General features: G+C 35.7%; 1 protein-coding gene across 1 annotated transcript in view; it reads left to right on the plus strand.

Moving 5' to 3' along the window:
- Positions 1-21,653, plus strand: part of LOC127168516 (trichohyalin) — a 170,632-nt gene that overhangs the window by 93,831 nt on the left and 55,148 nt on the right. The window contains exons 10-15 of the mRNA XM_051115454.1: positions 5,209-5,337; positions 8,973-9,062; positions 12,333-12,389; positions 14,661-14,906; positions 18,616-18,762; positions 18,839-18,922. Coding sequence (XP_050971411.1) covers positions 5,209-5,337; positions 8,973-9,062; positions 12,333-12,389; positions 14,661-14,906; positions 18,616-18,762; positions 18,839-18,922 — 753 coding nt within the window. The remainder of the gene's footprint in view (positions 1-5,208; positions 5,338-8,972; positions 9,063-12,332; positions 12,390-14,660; positions 14,907-18,615; positions 18,763-18,838; positions 18,923-21,653) is intronic.

Raw genomic sequence — 21,653 nt, forward strand, 5'->3', positions numbered from 1 at the left:
TGAATCAACCATTTTGGTTACTAATGACTTTCACTGTATGAACAAAAAATACTGAGGTGTTTCTCAAATTAGCTTCTTGTATGTTCCATAGTTTATGTTAGGCTGTTGCAGCCCGAATGTTTATGTGTAATAAATTATATGTTAAATCAAATCAAATATTTTTTTCTAAAGCTACATTTTGTAGTGTGTACTTGATACTTTCCACGTTTAGCACAAAAATAGCTTTAAATAATCTTTTGTGGGTATTTTCACAGTCAAATTTATTTTGCAATTAATTAGATTAATTAATCAAAACATCATGTAATTAATTAGATTAAAATTTTTAATCGAATGACAGTCCTACTTAAATTTGGTAAATTATGAACATGGAAAAAAAAGTTACGGACTGCAGCTTTAAAGTTATGAACTTAGTATTTTTATGTTTTTTAGTACAAATATCGTACTAGAAAACAAGACAAATAGTAAGAAAATGAGTGGTTGTTTGCATGTTTCTAGGTGGTTGATGCAGATCCCTCTTACATTCTTAGTCTATTGAGATTTATTTATTTACGTATTTATTTATTTAGCTTTATTGTCTTTAAAGTCAAAATTGCAAAACCAAACTTCTTAAAAAAGTGATAGGTGTCATCTGTGTTAGTTTTGTACCATTGACACACTATTAAAGTCCACTTCCAGAACAAAAATTTACAGATAATGTACTCACCCCCTTCTCATCCAAGAGGTTCATATCTTTCTTTCTTCAGTTGTAAAGAAATTTTGTTTTTTGAGGAAAGCATTTCAGGATTTTTCTCCATATAATGGACTGATATGGTGCCCCGGGTTTGAACTTCCAAAATTCAGTTTAAATGCGGCTTCAAACAATCCAAAATGCGGTTGTAAACGATCCCAGCTGAGAAAGAAGGGTCTTATCTAGCGAAACGATCAGTTATTTTCATTAAAAAAATACAATTTTAGTACTTTTTAATCTCAATCGCTCATCTTGTCTTGCTCTGCCTGAACTCTTTGTATTCTGACTCAAGACATTTAGGGTATGTCCAATCATATTTTCTCCCTCAACTTCAAAAATCATTTCAAAATCATCCTACATCGCTGCAGAAATACCGACCCAGTCTTTACAAAGTGAACATGCGAAGAAGATCAAACACCCTTAACAAAGGATGATTTTGAAGTTGAGGGAGAACATGAGATGGGAGTTTTTTGAGGAGAACATTTCAAATTAGTTCTTTGTCTGTGTACTGTTTCAAAAAGGTAGGGTAGGGCGAAAAACTTTGCACGTTCGCTTTGTAAACACTAGGTTGGTACTTTCGCCTGCGTCACGTGTGACCTTTCCAACGTGACTACGTAATGTGTGAGGTCGGGATGGTGCAAGATGAGTATTTGTGGTTAAAAAATCGAAACCTTTTTGTTGTTTTAAGAAAATGACAGATCGTTTTGTTAGACAAGACCCTTATTCCTTGGCTGGGATTGTGTAAAGCCCTTTGAAGCTGCATTGTACCTGTAATTTAGACCTTCAAACTGTTGGCCACCAAAAAAGCCCACTATATGGAGAAAAATCCTGGAATGTTCTTTGCACCTACACTCTCAGAAAAAAAGGTCCAGTTCTGACGTACAAAAGTGAAAAGGTACATCTTTGTATCTTGCCTAAAAAGTTATACTACTAAAAGTTACATTTTAGTATTTTGAAAATACATATTGGTACCATAAAGGCACGTATTAGTACTTAAAAAGTATATATTTGTACCTTTTTTTTTTTACTTTTGTACCCAGCGACAGAACTGTACCTTTTTGTCTGACAGTGTAAAGAAAGAAAAACATGATCTTGGATGACATGGGGTTAAGTAAATTATCAGGAAACTTCTATTCTGGAAGTAAACTAATCCTTTAATTAAAGCTGTAGAAGTTATGTTGTGATTTGGCCATTTTTATTATCAGTAATTATTTACTATAAATAATGTCCGTAGCACAAACGGCGAGGGAAAGTTACACAATAAAGTTTATTTCATAATTAGCAAGTGCAATAATAAAACTAATGCTTGCTTTAACAAATAAGACTAATGAAAGTACTAAACCAATATGTATCCTGAACATGTAGCTGCATGAGTCAAGGCATTGAACATGGGCTATTTTAGTCCAAGTGGGTTTTAGTTCAAATGTGTCCTCTTAAAGAAAAAAAAGTTTTCTTTCCTAGTTTGTTAAAGAAGACTTTGAAAGACTGCTTTTTAACACCTCTCTCCAATCAAGCAATCTGGGTCAAAGAATGTCCTTTTTGACTTTTTTTCGTTTTCTCTGAGCTCTGATAGGGTGTGAGAAATGGTATCATTAAGGTAATGTTCTTGAGAGGGCATTTAGCTGAACCATGATGTCCCTCTGCTCCTCCAGCAGCTGCAGTCTCAGCCCAATCTACAGTGACCTTTGCAGCAGAATATATCAGCACTGAATATGCAAACACATCCTGAACCAGACGACTCTTCGCAAAGTCAAAAAGGACCTCATGTATACAAGCACAGCCTCTTCCTGTGTTCACTAACAAAATGTTTTTTTTTTTATTTTTTATTTTATTCAGTCATTGTCACTCATTCTCTTTGTGGAGTGGGCTGATCATGACACTGTAGAAGATCATCTCATCCTAATCCGTGTAATCTGACCAAACATGGCAAGTCATCGAGTCCACCCTCAGTCCTGCTGGGAGGGTCAATAGCACAGTTCATACTTTTATTTCCACATTTCTCTCCATTTTATTGATTAATGTTTTCTTTTGGAGCAAGACGGTACTTTTATTGCTTTGGCTTTTGTGATGTGTTATTGTTTTGGCTGAGGAGTGCGGAGCGCGCTCATATATCATGCACTTCTGCACAGTTTGCCCTCGCTAGCCTGTGGTGTTCGTCAGTAATTAGACCAAAGTCACAAAGGTGGCCAAGTTCAACCTCTTCATTAAGAATTGCTCTCTTCACGGGAACAGCTGAAAATAGAGAGAGAACATTCAGATCATTCAAAAGTGCTGGGTGGAAATGTAAAGTAAATGTACAGTGAGATTCAAAAGTCTGAGACCACACTGAAACTCTGCGGTTCAGAATCTAATACAAAGCTGGACATTTTAAACAAATAAACATTATGAAATGAATCTATCTGAATTAAAAAAACATTCTGAAAATTATGGACATTTTTCAACTTTTCACTTACATTCTTATGATAACAATATAGTAATGAACATTTGAATTTTGAATCTCAAAAATACAGAACAGAATAATTTTCACTAATGCATATAGTAGGGTCATTTTTTTTTTTTTTTTACCATGCCCATGTTTTCTTTTTTTCTTTCTTTTTTTTTTTTTTTTTTTACTTATCCACTGCAACACTGTCCAACAGTGCACATATTTGCACATTATTTTATTTTATTTTTGTATCATTATTATTATTATTATTATTATTATTACAAAATTTAAAAATGCTATTTTTAAGTAGTATTACAATTTTATATATATATATATATATGTGTGTGTGTGTGTGTGTGTGTGTGTTTTTATTTTATTTTATTTTAATTTTATTTTATTTAGTTTTTGTTTGTTTGTTTGTTTCAAAATCTCACCAAATCTCAAATGACATATAATGTTGAATAACATCCTGTGAAAGAAATTACATTTAAAACATTAAAATGTAATAATAATAGTAACTACTACTGCTAATAAAAATACTAGTAATAATATTAACAATAAAATTAATTGAAGTAAATAAGTTGAAGTAATACAATTATTTATTTATTTATTTATGTATTATTCTTTTTTTGTTTCAGATTCTTACCAAATCTCAAATTACATATCATGTTGAAAAATAAATTACATTTGAAACATTAAACGGTAGTAATAAATAAAATAATAATAATAAAAATGAAAAAGTTTATTTTTTTAAAAAAATTGAAGTATTAAAATTACTACAACTAAAACTGAAAGAAAATGAATTAAAGCTAAATAAAAATGAAAAAAAAAAAAAACAACTTCATCTTTGTCATCTGGACTCATTTCATTGTTTGCTATAAAATAGTAGTATTTTTGAAAAAAAATATTAAAAAGATGACATAACAGCTACCAGCTGGATTGAAATAATGCACAATAAAAATATATTTAATTATCCTAAATGTATTTATTTATTTATTTGTTTATATATTTCCTTCCTTCTCCACACATCACATGTCTCATATCTCAAGCATGTTGTCTATTTGAGAAACAAGCAATCATGGCGAAATGATTCAATGAATAACTGTTCGTGATGAAAGTGATGCCACAACTTTATATTTTTATGATGGATTTTCATAGTTTAAGATGGATAGTCTAGATCTGGGACAAGGGTAAAACAAGCCTACACATTCAAAGGCTAAGGCCTTCGAAAAATTGCAAAATTTAATGTTAAAGGCATGATAAAGTCATTTTTAATGTGACCTTCACATATAAATCTGTTAGTTTTAATAAAAGAGCCCTGGGACCCAAAGTTAGTAAAACAGCAGTAAGTGTTTTGTTGGAATCGCCACGGCACATGATTAATGCGTTTGGCCAGAGGGAGGTGATGATGTCACGTCTGAGGGCGGTTCCTCGGTGTGTCAGTTCGCCGCGTGCGTCCAGGTTAAGTGCAGGTGTGTGTGAGAGCGCTTCGACACGGTGGCCGTCTCTCCCCCCCTTCTCAGGGACCCAGGCAGAGCTTTCCCAATAGATCTTTATTTACAGCACAGGAGTCGGAAACGGCTGGTCAATCCATTTAGCCTAAGGCCACTGATTTGTTCGTATTTACTGCAACACCCAAAGAAAAGCCGAGGTATTTTTCCCTCTCTCCTTCCTATTGATTCGGCTCTTAGAAAATCTGCTCTGCTGTCTAAACACTATTGATCCCCCTGCTCTCCTCGCCAGCTCTTGCACCAGTGTATAAAGGGACTGGATGAATTGAAATTTCATTTCCGACAAGTTGTTTCTTTTATTTTTGGCCTTTTTCGAACGAGAAGCAAGACTCAGAGCGTCGCTCAGAGTGGGTCAATAGCTGCGTGAAGGCTGAAGGTAAAGGTCAGTAGAGGTGAACTGTTCTACTGTTAGCTGAGGGTCTGTACTGTAAGGTGCCTTTGAATTTGGCCAAAATGAGGGATCATAGAATCCATTTCCTTTGCTTTTAAACATTTGTATGACCCGTAATGTGTGTGTGTGTGTGTGTGTGTGTGTGTAACTACAGGAATGGCGTCGGCTCCGGAGGGCACAAGAGGAGCTGAAAGCGAGAGAAGAGGAGTGGAAGAAAGAGAGATCCTTCCTTCAAGAGCAGCTCAATAGCGTCAGAGAGGAGCTCCACCGCGCCAACCTCAGGGTACCGCGGCTAAACCTTTCTTCCCATTAGCCTGAAATGCAATGGACCCTTTTCACATTTCCCAGAGGTGGAAGTCATCTCAGTTCTGTAAACTACTATAGTGGTGAATGGAAACTACAATGAATATAATGTTTGCGTGTCCAATTTGCTCCAGTAGCAAAAGACCTCTCTAGGACAATCGCACAAAATCTTGAGAGATTACATTGATCAGAAGAGAAAAAGATGTTAAATTTGCCTCATGCAAAACACTGACCTATTAAAAAAGATGAACACAAAAACAGGCCACTACACCTGTATGACACTTCATCTACATTGCATATTAGTCCTGCAGCTAAGATAGCCATATTACTTCTTTTTGCAGCATTGACAAAATATTCCGTTATGTACAACCCCAATTTCAGAAAAGTTGGGACGTTTCGTGAAATGCCATAAAATCAAGAATATGTCATCTGTTCATTCTCTTTAACCTTTAATTAATTGACTAAAGTACAAGAAAAAATTTCCAATGTTTTTTAGTGGCCAACTATTAATTTTATTTTTAAAATGTAACCAAATTTTGATTTTCATGGCTGCAACACACTCCACACAAAATTGGGAAAGAGGCATGTTTAACACTGTGCCACATGAACTTTCCTTTAAATTGCAATGTCTAATGGTTTGGGAATTGAGGAAACTAATACTTCATGTTTTGCATGCAAAACTGTTGTCCAATCTGGCTTGATAAAAAACTTCAGATGCTCAACAGTCTGTGATCGTCGTTGTCTGATTCTCCTTTTCATGAGTGGTCATACATTTTCAGTAGGAGACAGATCTAGCACATTCAGTCTGCACCTATGAAACCTTGCTGTTGTAGCACATGCAGAATGAGAACTGGCATTGTCTTGATTTAATAACTATGGGCTTCCCATGAAAGACGTCATCTTGACCCAGTATTTGTGTCTGTACAATCCCAATACATGCCTCCATTTCAATGGTACCTTCGCATATATTCCAGTCACCAATGCCGTTTGCTCTGCTACATCCCCCGTACTATGACAGTCGTTTGCGTGTGCATCTGTCGCTGATGAAAGTCTGGATGGTCCCTTTGGTCTTTGGTACTAAGAACTCGACGTCCATTTTTCCCAGAAACAAGCTAAAACGTGGACTCGTCTGACCACAGCACACATTTCCATCATCTTTTTGACTATCTGAGATTAGCTTTGGCCCAAAGAACCCCATGGCATCACTGCATAGAACTGATGTATAGCTTTCTGCTAGAGCAGGGGTCACCAAACTTGTTCCTGGAGGGCCGGTGTCCTGCAGAGTTTACCTCTAACTTTCCTCAACACACCTGCCTGGAAGTTTCAAGTATACCTAGTAAGACCTTGATTAGCTGGCACTGGCCCTCCGGATCTGGTAACCCATGTGCTAGAGTAACAGAAATTCAAGTTGCATTTATTGATGCAGCTGCAGAATGTGTTAAGTGACAGCAGTTTTCTGATGTACTCCTGAGCCCATGTGGCTATATTTAACACCGCAGCATGACGGTTTCTATGCAATGCCATCTGAGGCCTCAAAGGTCAAGCACATTCACCTGAGGTGTCTTGTCTGGCCCTACACAGACTGAAATTTCTCTGGATTGCCTGAATCTTTCCCCAATATTATGTGTTTCTTATAAGAAATGTGATTTTTGATTTGTTTGACACTTATGTCATGAAATTCGTCACTAAGTGATGAAACATGATATAACTTCGCTTGCAAAGACTGAAAAGCTCCTTTTATACCCAAACATGATATCCTCACCTATTTCCATTTCACCTGCTTACTGTGAACTGTTCACTTTGCCTCTGTTCCAACTCTTCTGGAGTGTGTTGCAGCCATGAAAATCGAAATTCGGTTATATTTACCTGTTTAAGAAAAAAATAGACACTTCAAGCTTACTATAGATATATTTCTCATGTCTGTGTGTCAAGTATTCACTGTTATCAGGAAAAAATAGAATTAGAACTATGAGTTTCACTTTGCAGTGTATTTATTGATTTGATAACTTAAAAAGTAAACTTGAAAGTAAAGTAATCAAGAATCTGATTGCTTTTTAAATGCAGTAATCAAATTACAATTTTTAAATAAGTAATTAGTAATTACTTTTTTGAGTAACTTACCCAACACTGGTAGTGATGGATGTAAGCGCAGGCTTAAACCAAGTGCCATACCGTCAATTTCCCCACAAGGAGTCTAAATGTCCCCGGATAACAAGTGAAATCTGAATATTTCAGTCTAAATAAGTTATTTTCCAAGTTGTGTATTCTGCAACATGTAGCGTCAGTAGCTCACAAGAGCAACTATTTAACGTCATCAAAATAATAGCACCCCCCATAGTACAAAATATGTATAAAACGATGTGGAATTTTTAAATAGCGTAAATTTTTCTTGGGTTTTCTACTACATATTTCAGTCAGGGACATCAAGGTTTCCTTTAAGAAAAAATGTTTTGATTCTTTGTTTAATGATATAATGTGTCATTTAATCTGAAATTTAGTCATCATTTAATTTGATACTGGAGATGCAAATGTATCTATAGCGGGCAATTTACATTGCTGTTTAAATTGACCAGATTTTACACTCACAACTACAAGAATTATATTTTGGATAAGATTGCATAATCACTCCTTTGTGCTAGAAACACGCAACAGCGCTAACTAGTTTTCTGTAATTTAATGCTAATGTTATATAACACAAGTATAGTGTTATAAATGTACATACATTTTTTAATAATGAAATTATTTAAAACAGTTGCTAGATTTATGAGGTTAATAACTGCAAACGCGTCACAGTCTGTGAAAAGGGTCCACGCTGCTCAAAAGGGGGGAGGCCCTGTTTTAATTATCATAAATATTCATATAACGACCATGAGCCCATCCCACATTCCATTTCCAGCTCTTAATGTTGATGCATATTTTAATAGATTATCATTACGGCCATCATAACTCTTATTACGGTAAACGTAATTACCAGATTTACGGCAGAATTATTATTTTCGGCCCCTGCAGCCATTTTGCTCAGCAAACCCCATTTTTCCCCCCGTCATAAACAGGCTGCTTCTTGTCTGCGACCCCCTCCCAAAACGCAGAGCCGTTGATAAAGATAAACACGCAAACAGGCAACGGCGGCTGCGTCCGTGCCTGTACGACACTCCATCTGAATTGCATATCCGCCCTGCCGCTGAGATTGTCATAAGCCGTATTAAGAAAAATGGTCACGCGGTTTGACACAAATTGGAAAATGACATTTGGAAAGCGCCGCTGCGGTGGAAATTAGAGATATTAAAATTATAAATCAATGTCTGGGTAGAAGGAACAAACGGGGGGCGGGGGTTAAAGGTCCCCTCATGACTAGGCCCCGCTCAGGCTAATCTAACCCCACCGGGCTTTGATTGTTCATCCACTGTCCACTCATAAAGAAAGGAAGGGAGGATATTGTGTCTTTTCTGTGGAGTCAAGTCAGCTTATTTAGCAGCTTCCACACCACAACCTGCTAATGGATCATCTCAAAGGTGTGATATGCATTATGCAAAGGCATCCACTTGACACTTTTAACGAAGTCTTTCCTCCCTGTGCGTCTCACCTTCAGTTGCCTTTGTTCGTGTATGTGTGTAGGAAGAAGAGCATCGGCTGAAAGTGCTGCAGATTGATGAACTCCAAAGAGAGGTTGACAAGACGCTGGCACTGCTTGAAAAGGAGAGAGAGGTCAGCAAAACCCTGTTTAATAGCCTCTGTACACGCACTTTGGGGTGCACTTTCTACATGTGCCATGCCAAATGAAAGGATGTACCTCTGGTCGCCGTGAGCTTGAAGTTCCCACTTCTTCCTTTGCCATTTTTATTTCGTTTTAAAAGTAAAAGGCTCCCTGATGGTTGGGCCTGCTGGGTCTGAAATCCTTGACACATCTGACCCTTATTCGTCTCCGGGCTCTTGCTGTACTTTTGATAGTAGTCACTTTTTGATAGTGAAAGCTCAGAACACTGCAGTGATAAAATAGAATAGTCCACCACTTTTAAATGTTGCTATTATTCACATTCTCCACCTCTAAACATCTGCTGCTTTCTGTGATGGACCTTTCACTTTGAGTGCCACAGCATTGGTAAAGTCAATGCACAGGTTGAGAGCAAGCTCAGGGATCATACTAAGTAGTACAGTTTCTCAGCTTTATCGGCACACCATACACTCCCAGAAAAAAGGTGCAAAGTTGTCACTGGGGCAGTATCCTAATGTGCAAAATCTAAATCTTATTTATACCTAAATGGTACATAGTAGCAGTGGCGGGTAAATTACTTACAAATTGTAGTCTGTTACCGATTGGGATTTACATTAAATAATTGTAGTTTGTAACGTAATCTATTGGATTACACATACAGATGAAGTCAAAAGTTCACATACACCTTGCAGAATCTGCAAAATGTTATTTTGCCAAAATAAGAGGGATCATAGAACATGCATGTTATTGTTTATTTAGTACTAACCTGAACAAGATATTTCACAGAAAAGATGACATATAGTCCACAAGAGCAAATAATATAGCTGAGTTTATAAAAATGACCCCCTTTAAAAGTTTACATACACTTGATTCTTAATGCAGTGTTGTTACCTGTTACCTGTGTTTTGTTTTTCGTTTTTAAGTGATAGTTGTTCATTAGTCCCTTGTTTGTCCTGAACAGTTAAACTGTCCTCTGTTCTTCAGAAAAATCTTTCAGGTCCCACTCATCCTTTTTTTTCCAGTATTTTTGTGTATTTGAGCCCTTTCTAACAATGACTATATGATTTTGAGATCCATCGTTTCACACTGAGGACAACTGAGGGACTCAAATGCAACTATTACAGAAGGTTAAGAGCCAAGGGGTGAAAACTTTTTGAATTTAAAGATCAGGATAAAGGAACTTTTATTGTCTTCTGAGAAACATGTATCTTCAGTACGAAATAAAACAAATATGATATTTAGGCAAAATAAGAAAAGTGTACACATCGTCATTCTGTTCAAAAGTTTTCACTCCCTGGCTCCTTTTCCTTCTGGAGCATCAGTGAGTGTTTGAATCTTCTGTAATAGTTGCATAATGAGTCCCTCAGTTGTCCTCAGTGTGAAAAGATGGATCTCAAAATCATACAGTCATTGTTGGAAAGGGTTCAAATACAAAAAAATGCTGGAAAACCAAATAATTTGTTGGACCTGAAAGATTTTTCTAAAGAACAGGGGGCAGCTTTTTAAAAAAACAAAACAAAAAAAAAAACAGCTGTGGATCATTCAGGTAACAACACAATATTAAGAATCAAGTGTATGTAACATTTTGAACAAGTCATTTTTATACATGTAACTATTATTTTCTCTTGTAGACTTTATGTAAACATCTTTTATGTGAAATATCTTAGTACTACATAAAAAAATAAAAAAAAAACATGCAATTTGTATGATCCCTCTTATTTTGGTAAAATAATTAACACTTTGCAGATTCTGCAAGGTGTTTGTAAACTTTTGACTTTAACTGATTTAGGTAATGTATACTGACTACTTTGATTACTTTTAGATTACTTTTGACCTAAACTATATTCCATTCTTTGTTAAAAACACCATGAAGTGTATTAGTAATATGCATTGCTAAAAACTTCATTTGGACAACTTCAAAGGCAATTTTCTCAATATTTAGATTTTTTTGCACCCTCAGATTCCAGATTTTCAAATAGGTGTATATCGGCCAAATATCTTATCCTAACTAACCATACATCAATGGAAAGCTTAATTATTTAGCTTTCAGATAATGTATGAATCTCGATTTTTACAAAAATGTACCCTTATGACTGGTTTTGTGGTCCAGGGTCACATTTCGGTTCTGTATTTCACCCGTAGTCACCTTATGTTGAAAGAATGGAAGAAAAAAATATCAAATTTAGTACTAAGATGCATGTATTGAAACTGATTATGATTCTTTGCTGAATAATATAAAACATAATTTAATCTGAAGTTTGGTCATGATTAAATTTTTTTACTACATTGTAAAATTATGATGCTGAAGACACAAATGTAAATGTAGGGGCAATTTGCATTGTTTGGGACTATTGACAACAAATAATACTTGCTTTCATGACCACAAGAATTGCATTTTGGATAAGAAAGCAGAATTCTTTGGATGATATAATTTAATTTTGCAATTAATGCATTGCATTTTCACAGTAGGCTTAACGCATACAATGAACTGCTGGATTTTTACACCACAAATTGGGTGTTCCTTTATTTAAATTTGTAATTGACACATTGAAGCATTGATATTTCTTACTGTGTATTTCGAAGTTTGTTTGTTTGTTTGTTTGTTTGTTTTTTGTTTTGTTTCGATGTAAAAGCATTCAAAATGTAGGAGATTTTGACAGTATCTTACATTGAATCATACAGCCTGTCTGCTACAAGCATCATGGTTTGTGTTTTGTTATAGTTCCAGTTTGCAGTGTAGCCTACATAAAGACAGCCTTCTGATTTGTCATGTTTTGACATGTCTGTCATGTTTTATTACTTTATTGTGTATCTTAGTGTTGGGTTTATATTCTTAGTTATCTGCCAAACTAATCATCACAGCACTAAGTTTTACAAAACCTGTTTTTTTTGTTTTTTTTCATTTTTAAGGTATTGTTTTCATTTTAATGTACTGACTCAAATTAGTAATCCATAATAATTATTATTATACCAGTCTGCGTGTAAAACTGTAAATTATTTTGTAATGTGTTCAGCAGGCAGCATTGGCTTAAACCTTTCATGAGACCTTGCATGCACAAAAGTATAAGAAAAATAGAGGATATCAGTGCACACAATCCATTGTTGTGTTCTCCTGTAGTTTACCTGTGGAGAAAAGATCAGGTAGAGCATCTTCTCTAGGACACTCTGAAGGACTGTACATTTCTTTTATTTTCTCTTCCTGTTGTTCTTACGTATTCATCCCACAGCACCTCTCTGTTCTCTTCATCTCTCTCTTGCTGCAGGATTGTGTAAAGGCCGAGGAGCTGGAACGACTGAGACAAGAGCAGCTCAAGGACAAGGTCTCTCAACAATCCACTGCCTATTAGCTTCTAAGCAATGTCTTCCTCACCGCAGTTAAGTGCCAGTCATAACCTTGCCATAGTTTGAATTAGAGCTGCAACCGCACGTGTTAGACGCTTAACACTGAGACCCCACGCGCACACCTACACAATTGCTAATAATGGCTCTGTTCAAAACAGCATCTAATATTATGACTGGCCCTAAAATAAAATCTAATATTAATGTGCTGCAAAGGCCAGATCTCAGCATCAGGAGGTACAGCTGACGCCAGTCACTGCTCAACAGGCCACTATTGAAAAGCTGCAAAACGAATTGATATTATGGGAAATATATAATTTCTAACTTTTTAGTACATTTACATTTTTTAAAATATAAATTTTACATTTAAAAATTAACATAACATAAACCTATGGCTGTTAATTAAATAAAAAAAAAATATATATGGTTAATTATATGATTTCTTCAGGAAAAAAAAAAAGAATTTTATTAAGAATTTACTTTTACTATTTTTAAAAATAATATTCATATATCTATGTTAATCTTATGTATGTATCTATGCATGTATGTATGTATTTATTTGTTTAAAACTAATTTTATTTTTTATTATTTTTAAATAAAATAAAATAAATAAAATAAAAAATAAAATGTATGTTAAATGATAAGACCCAGGTATTTTTTATTTTCCATGTTCTGCTCACAGTTGTGTGCACAAGCCTTTCAGAGTTTACTTCATTGGCTTTGAGCACAGATGGATACCTTTGGCCTATCTAGTGGGCCTTTTTAAGTGCTCAAATCTCTTGTGTTGTTGTCCATGCATAAGACAGTCGACGGTGAATGCCACACAGACTGTGAAGCTGGAGAAAATGCGGACAGGAGAAGCGTACTTTTGGCTTTATGTAGGCTGGTCCTGTGTTTGGGTGAGGGTAACCTGAGGGCGAGTGCTCAGACGGTCTTGTTTTTACAGTGTGGCCTCTATGTGTTGTGGGACCTCCATAAAGCAACTGGTTCAAAGTGCAACCAACCGCCACTTACCACTGCATTTTCCTCCACTCCTCAGACAAGATTACTTTCCAAACAGAGTGTAGACAGCTTGATTAATAGAGGGGTCCACCGAGGTGCCCTCCGCCATATATTTTCACACTTACTTACGCTCATTTCATTCGCATGGACTTTTATGCGCTGAACCTGTAACCACAGGAGTCCATCGGTTCATAAAAAACACACAGCTCTTTGAGACGTAGTCTGAGAAAATTCATTAAAGATTCTAGATGTTGTGTTTAAGAGCTGATGGACAAGGCCACTCCTAAACTAACTTGCTTTTTGTCTGTGTGTGGGTTTGGGCATCAGTCGCAGTGTGATGCAACATTCATTAAAAGATTTATGTAAATATAAAATGTCTTACTGAGGATTCTACTAATGTTTTTTTTAGAATGTACTGGCTAAGGATTCTGCATGTACCTGTGAGTGTAATGGACCTGTATATGGTCCTGATATCTCTTCAGCTCAGTATATTGGCTTTCTTGCTACTTTTATTTGTGTGTACAGTAAGAGATAGGACAGGAAATTATGGCAATGCTAAACGATTTCAGAAAATGTTGCAAGCCAGATTTAAATGTGAGTTTCCCACTTGAGCACCGTGGCTCACACATAACCGGACCAAAGCTCTGTTTCTAAACTAGAGACAGGAAGTCAAATGAAACAGCATACTTCCCCTTTAGACAAAATACAAAATTTGTACAAAAATAAACTGCAATTCCGTGCAGTAGTCAACACAATCTTTTATAGTCATAGTTAAATGATATTTTAATGCTTAGTTTTTATTATAAAAGCTCTGTAGTTTCAAACATATAATGCAATGCAATACAGTATTGAGAGACGTTCAAATAAACATTCATTGCTCATCAAAAGCCTGATGTGCCATATTTGGTGCTTGTATTTTAATATGATTTTTCAAATAAATAAATAATTAAGTGTTTATCTTGAAACTTACTAACTGTTATATAAAATGTGTACAGTATTTCACTGCAAAAAATAAATAAATAAAATAAAAAACAAAAAAAAAAAAAAAGAACACAAGAAAACAAATGTACCACAACCTGAACATGGTGTTTTTGTATATCAAATATGATGCAGTATAGGGTTAAAATAAATGGCACTTGATTTTATGTTTTTCTATCTAATCCAATAACATTCAAGCATTTTGCTTGTCCAAATACATTTTGTGGCTATTGTACATGCATATATGAAGCTTCCTGTACATGTGTGTGTAGGTCGGGCATCAGGAAGAGCTGATCTCAGAGCTGCAGAGAGAGCTGGAGAAGACTGGATGTGACCAGAAGGAGAAAGAGCTGAAGGAATGGAAAGAGCGATGGTGCTCCGCCTCAGAGAGCCTCCGGCACGCACACACACAGCTCCAGCAGGCCCAAGACAGCCGAGACCAGGCCATCAGCAGCCTGGAAATACAGCAGGAGAAGAACCGCAGCCTGCAGGATGATGTGAATAGACTCCACACTGTGGTAAGGACAGGGGATAAAACACTGGAATTAAAGGATAAAGGTCAAAATTAGAGTCAGTCGATTCACATATTTACCAAAAGCTCTGTTAATATGCGTGTGTGAATAGCCTGATCAGTTTGAAAACGTACAAACAGAATTAATCAGTTATAATTTTATATTTGATTTATGTGACCCTGGACCACAAAACCAAAAGTAAAACTTAAGTAGCACGGGTATATTTGTAGCAATAGCCAAAATTACATTGTATGGGTCACCATTATTGATTTTTCTTTTATGACAAAAATCATGTTTCATGAAAATAATTTGTAAATTTCCTTTTAATATGCATTGCTAAGAACTTCATTTGGACAAATTTAAAATTTAAAATCTCAGTGGGTTTGTGGTCCAGGGTCACATATATAAATAGAAGGGTTTTAAGCATGTTTAATTAACTGCATGCTTTAACCTGTTAAAAATACTAGGAAAATGTAAGAAGGAAAAAAAGAAGAGGAGAGAGCACTGCAAAACATGCTTTTCTTACTTAGATTTTTGTCTCGTTTTAGGCCAAAAGCAAAATAATTGTTTTCTGCTTGAAATAAGATTACCTTGCTTACCCCATTGGCAGATTATTTTGCTTGTTTCAAGCAAAAACTCACTGAATTTTGACTTGTTTTTTCTGAAAACAAGACAATAATTTTTGCTTGTCTAGAAAATCCTTCTTGATTTAAAATCTTTTAGATATTTTGGCTGGAAACAAGACAAAAAAATCTAAGTAAGAAAATGATTTTTTGCAGTAAAGGAGATGGATATAAAGACATAAAGGATGGGGGAAGTGAAAAGCTGTGATAGAGACTAGAGGAAAGACTGGAGATAAATGAGGAAGAACAGTGTGCGTTTAGATGGCTACAGGTCGACAGGTCTCCTGACTTTGACCCCGTGACCTCTCTTCATTCACACATCAGCACACTGGGGACCAATTAAGCTGAACTCCACACTGGTGTCCAATCAACAGTAGGAAATGAGACCAGTACAGGAAATTAGCTTTTTGAGCTCCACCCCTTCCCTCCACACACTTTAAAGCACGTTTAATGTGTATAAGCTCAGGGTTTTTAATCATCAATTTGCACCTTTAATAGAGGAAGGAAACAGAAGAAAAGCAGTTCACTTTTGATTACCAGTAAATTATTCCATTTAGTTTGTTTAGATTGCATGTTAATATTAATAATTTTTGATATCATCATTATAATCGAAATGTCTTAACTTGATCGTCTGGTAAAATGACAGACTTGTCTCGCCCATTTCTTCCAATTGACTGCAAGCTCACATTCAGATATGCCTCCATCCAATCAACATCCAGTGGATAGAACCAAGTCCCCGCCCTGCATTTTTCATTTTTCGATAATCCATTTGACTCAGATGTTTGTCGCAATATCAATCTGTTTCTTCTTTCATTATATGATGACTTTAAGTGTTCTGCTATTAAATAACTGTGTCTGTAATTTTACTGTCTTTGTGTAAAAGTGGAGTTGAAAGTGCAGTATGCAGTTTCTGGAACTGGAACTAAAGCAAATTTGTCAAAAAAACGTTAAACTTCACAAGTTTGGTGTCCAAACATTCCATCAAATTCCTCCATCTTGTAAAAATACTCTCAATGGTTACCATTGTTTTACCCTGTTGCCTGTGTATTTTGACAAGTGTTCGGATTTTGGCTTGCACTTCTGTAACCAAATCTGACTGAATTTCTTTTCGTGGCTACAAAAATAATAAATAAACACACAAATTGCACACTTACAGTACTCAACAACCATTAACCTGGGTTAACAATGTATTTTTATATTTAAAAAATTAAAAATAAAAATCTCACAGACTTCAAGCTCAAGCTTGCTTGTGACCTTCACATGACCCTAAGTTCCAAACCTTACAACTGGTCCGGCCCAATTCTTACAAATTATTCCAAGGATGCCTGCTGCTTCAAATTGTGTTGTGTTTTCCTTTATGATTACTGTAGGCAATTTGATTAGACTGTCTATTTTCTGCTTTATATCCCACATCCACTTACAGAAAGATGCTAGAATCATATTTTATTTGAAGTTGGATCATTGTGTTTGGAATAAAGGGGGGAATTGTACTTTAGCAGATAATTATGTGTAATCCACAATCATTTCCAATAATAACAGACAAAGTGGTTTGAGCCCACGTTATCCAATTTGCCATTTAATGTGAGATAGGCTGCTGCTCGCTCCCTAACAATTGAGCCATTTCCTTAAATCGGCAATTTGCCCTGCTTCCAGAATGCATAGACTACAGAAATGATGGAACATCATATTCCACTACTATCTTTATATAGAAACAGAAGATGATTTTTGTTTGTTTTCCTTTCTTTCTTTCTTTCTTTCTTTCTTTTGTTTTGTATTGAACCCTGCTGTTTTTAATTGATGCCTGTCAGAGGGGTCAGTGTGAGGACAAAGTGCAAACTTTGAGCCACAAAACTGATTTGCTGAGAAATAGAAGGACATGACCAGTGAACTACAGCTCTTCACATACATATGTATACCTTTCCTGAGTATTTACTTAGAAAAAACAATAATATTGTTACTGTATAATTTACAACAAATATTATGATTTCAAATAAGTGTTTTCTATTTTAATGTATTGCAAAATATTATTTATTCCTGTGATGCAAAGCGTAATTTTCAGGATCATTAATCCAGTCTTCAGTGTCACATGATGCTTCAGAAATCTTTCTAATATGCCGATTTGCTGCTCAAGAAACATTTCTTATTATTATCAAGAGTTTTTTCTGCTTCATATTTTTACAGAAACCATTACTTTTTTCCCAGGATTATTTGATTAAAGAGTGTCTGTAAAAAAGTGTCTTAACTGTCACTTTTGGTTAATTCAGTGCATCCTGGCTAAATAAAAGTTAGTTTAATTTTCTTTCGAATTAAATTCATACTGTGTATGTGTGTATACATACAGTATATATAAATATTTGAGGTGAAATAGTATTTATTTATTATTTTCATGCATGTTCAGCATTAAATGAATTATTTATGTTCACAATCAATATTTAAAATCAATATCACAGGCATTTCACTAGGTTTTGATGCAGAGTTTATACCTTTTCATAAGCGTGTAGGAATCTGAAAATTGTGGAGGGGCAACTAATCATCTTGGCTCATGAATATCAAATGCACGACAGTCGCCCAGTAGTTGTACCTGATTTTCTGGAAGGCAGACATTGGTAAATAGACATTAACCATAGCTGTTTTCCACTTTGCCAGTGCTAAGGTTTGCCAGCCTCTAGCAGGTGTTAATAACCCCATGATAAAGCTTGACAAGTGTTTCCTTTCCTGTATTGATGTATTCTTGTTGAAACAAGACATTTAGGCCACTTTGAAAGTACCTAGAAATTTCTAAAATGTAATTGTTGCCACAACCCTGCCTTTTCATGTTTTGCTTTTATCAGCTTTGCTCCAGTTTTATTGATTGTTTATCCAGTAGTCTGCTGCTCAATTGGAATAAACGAGTGCAGTGTAATGTGCTGTGTAAGAAAAGCAGCAAGCAGGTCTGGATCAGAGATTGAGCTTAAGACTGATCTGCATCAATACACCACCTGCTACACCCTCTCCAGCCTCCGATCTGCACATCTATAAGCGCATCCACTGACCGGCATGATGCAACTTAACCTATAATAAGAATTCTTGCATCTCTGTTTCTGTTTGGACAGCTGGTAGAAGAGCAGTCCACAGTCTCCAGGCTGCAGCGTGAGCTACAGGAAGCAGAGCATCAGAGGGATCTCCTGGGCTCCAGAGTAGCTGAGCTGAACTGTGACATCCAGCAGAAAGACTGCAGGTGGCTTGCAGAGCAGGACGAGGTACACCGCACCACATGCTTGGGTAAAACAGTGTCTGGTAAAGGTTCATGGAGAGTAAAACCTGTGTGTGTGGTAGGTGTCCAGTAGAGATGAGACGATCCTGAGACTGATGGCAGACCTGCGGGCCGCTCAGGAGAATCTGACCGCTGCACAAGAGGAGGTGAGGAACACCTGTCAATCATCTGGTCCGCTCACCTTTTGACAGTGTTTAAAGGTCACCTACACCATTATTGAAAAGTTTTTGGTGGGATTTTTTGGTCTCTCATGCTCATCAAAGCTACTTTTATGAAATATATTTATGAGAATTTTATTTCTGTGATGACAAATCTGAATTTTCAGCATCATTACTCCAGTCTTCAGTGTCACATGATTCTTCAGAGATCACTTTAATATGCTGATTTGCTGCTAAAGATTCTTGTTCTTATTATCAGTGTTGAAAACAGTTGTTGTACGGGTGTTAAAATGATTGTGGAAATTCAAATGCATTTTTTAAAAATAGAAATCATTTGTAACGGTGTTAAAAAAAGCTGTAAATTTTGAGCATTTAAATTCTTGCTGAATAAAAGTACTCATTTCTATCCAAAAAAGTGACCTGAATACAGTAAAATATTGCTTTTGGTTTGCTGACGATAGTAACCAGATAGCAAAATCAACCAAATTGGGCAAAGCTTAGTGAATGCACAATATTTTCTTGTTTTTCTTAACAAAGGGCCAAATTATTCTAATTATAGGCTGTATTCAACACTTTTGACCTTAAATTTCTTGGTCAAGGTTTTTTGCACCAAAAACAGTCATACTTCACCTCATACTTAAAGGAGAAGTCCATTTTCCAAACCAAGATTCACCTATAATGTACTCACCACCTTGTCATCCAAGATGTTCATGTCTTTCTTTCTTCAGTCGTAAAGAAATTATGTTTTTTTTTTTTTTTTTTTTTGTTGAGAAAAACATTTCAGCATTTTTCAGATTAAAAAGTATTTAACCCTTTAACTGTCACCGTCCCCTCTGTGGGACGCCAAAGTTTACTTCACCATATTACAAATAAATCCTAATCTAATCATGACAAACTATACATTGTTGGAAAGGTCTAAGACTCCTAAATAGATATTTTACCATATTTTTGTGTTACAAATTATGTAGGAAAAGAAATAGATTAATATATGTTAAGAGTGCAACTTAAAAAAATCAACATCATAACATGAGTTCTGACCTTTGTCACAAAAGACTTTCTTCATTGCCTTTTTCCCTATCACTTTTTATAAATCATAAGAAATTATATATCACTTCAAAACTCATCCTTTGGAAGGCATTTTAAAATCAGACATTGCATTACCACGGAAAATGTACATTAAAATCATATTACAAAATGTTTTCATTCACGAAATTATAAAAATTTAAGTCTGGATAGTGCATTTTTATGACTGTGTTCAAATATGGGAGTGACAGTTAAATTGTATTTTTAAAATTAAAATAACGATCGTTTCATCCTCGGCTGAGATCAGTTACAACCACATTTGGGATTGTTTGAAGCCGCATTTAAACTGCATTTTGGAATTTCAAAATCGGGGCACCGTATCAGTCCATTATATGGAGAAAAATGCTGAAATGTTTTCCTCAAAAAACATAATTTCTTTACAACTGAAGAAAGAAAGACATAAACATCTTGAATGACAAGGGGGTGAGTACATTACATGTGAATCTTTGTTTTGGAAGTGGACTTCTCCTTTAAGACTTCTTTAGTTGTTAAAAACTGCAGGTATTTCGTAGAATGTAGTAAACTATTTTCAATTAGAAACTGCTAGTAAGCTTCACAAATAATTCCAAAGAAATGCTAGCAACATTAAATTATATATAATCTTGTAAAACACTCCAATAATCTTTGAATTTGAAATATTGCAAAAATAATTTTTACATTGAGTAAACGTAGTCATTATGTATGCTAAGGGTTTTTTGCAGGTTAGCCTCCATTAAGTATCTGTGGTAGAAACAGACGCCATGCTTGAAAGCATTGTTCAATTTCACTTTGATCATATCAACATTTACTTGTTTGTTTTGGCACTAAGATGTAGCTCAGGCGCATATATAACTCTTAGACTAGAAGACTGCATCTAAAGGCCCCTGCGGGCCGAATGCGGGCAGGATCAAGGACGCAGACCGTCCAGTCCATCCACTCTCACTAAATAAAGATGGACCTGACGCCCGGCCCGTCTCCTGCTCGCAGACAAACTTTTGCATAACCTGTCAATTGAAGTAGAAGCTGTTCTGGTTTATTTATACATCTCTGACTGGTCAGTTATTTGTTTGGCAGAGTGTCCTTGTATGTTATAAATGGGACAAACCTGTCACTTCAGTGCTGACTGGATGTTTTGAGTTCTTTGAGAGATTTTCTTTTTCATATTTATTAATTTATTTTGACTTTTTTTTCAGAGCGAGCGAGCAGTGAATAATGCATTGGATTCTGCTCCTTGTACTGTTTTTATCATTAGCATTCAGCCCCAGTTATCTTCCGAACTTATGAGTGCCTGTGAAATGTTTGTGATGTTATTTATTTATGTTGCCCTCTCAATTATTCATTTGTTTATTTATTCATGGCAAAACTAACTGCAATTGGAAAATTCATTTTTGCTGAAGGGCACATCCATCCCTCCCCCCACCACACCTCAAGCCGCTCTCCCTCCCTCTTGCACATCAGGTTTGTTAGGAACTGCTTCATGTGGCATTTCCTAAGACTCAAGGGGAGATGTCATTTTAATCCAAGCAGACGGCCGAAGAGACAGAGAAAGAGAAAGAGAGTACTCCGTCTGAAAAAGCTTTGCAAGGGTGATGGTGCAGGATTATAGAGAGACATTTAATGAAAGACGGATGAATTTGATAGACCTTATATATCCACG

Source organism: Labeo rohita, chromosome 7 (assembly GCF_022985175.1).
Source record: "Labeo rohita strain BAU-BD-2019 chromosome 7, IGBB_LRoh.1.0, whole genome shotgun sequence".
Lineage (NCBI taxonomy): Eukaryota > Metazoa > Chordata > Actinopteri > Cypriniformes > Cyprinidae > Labeo > Labeo rohita.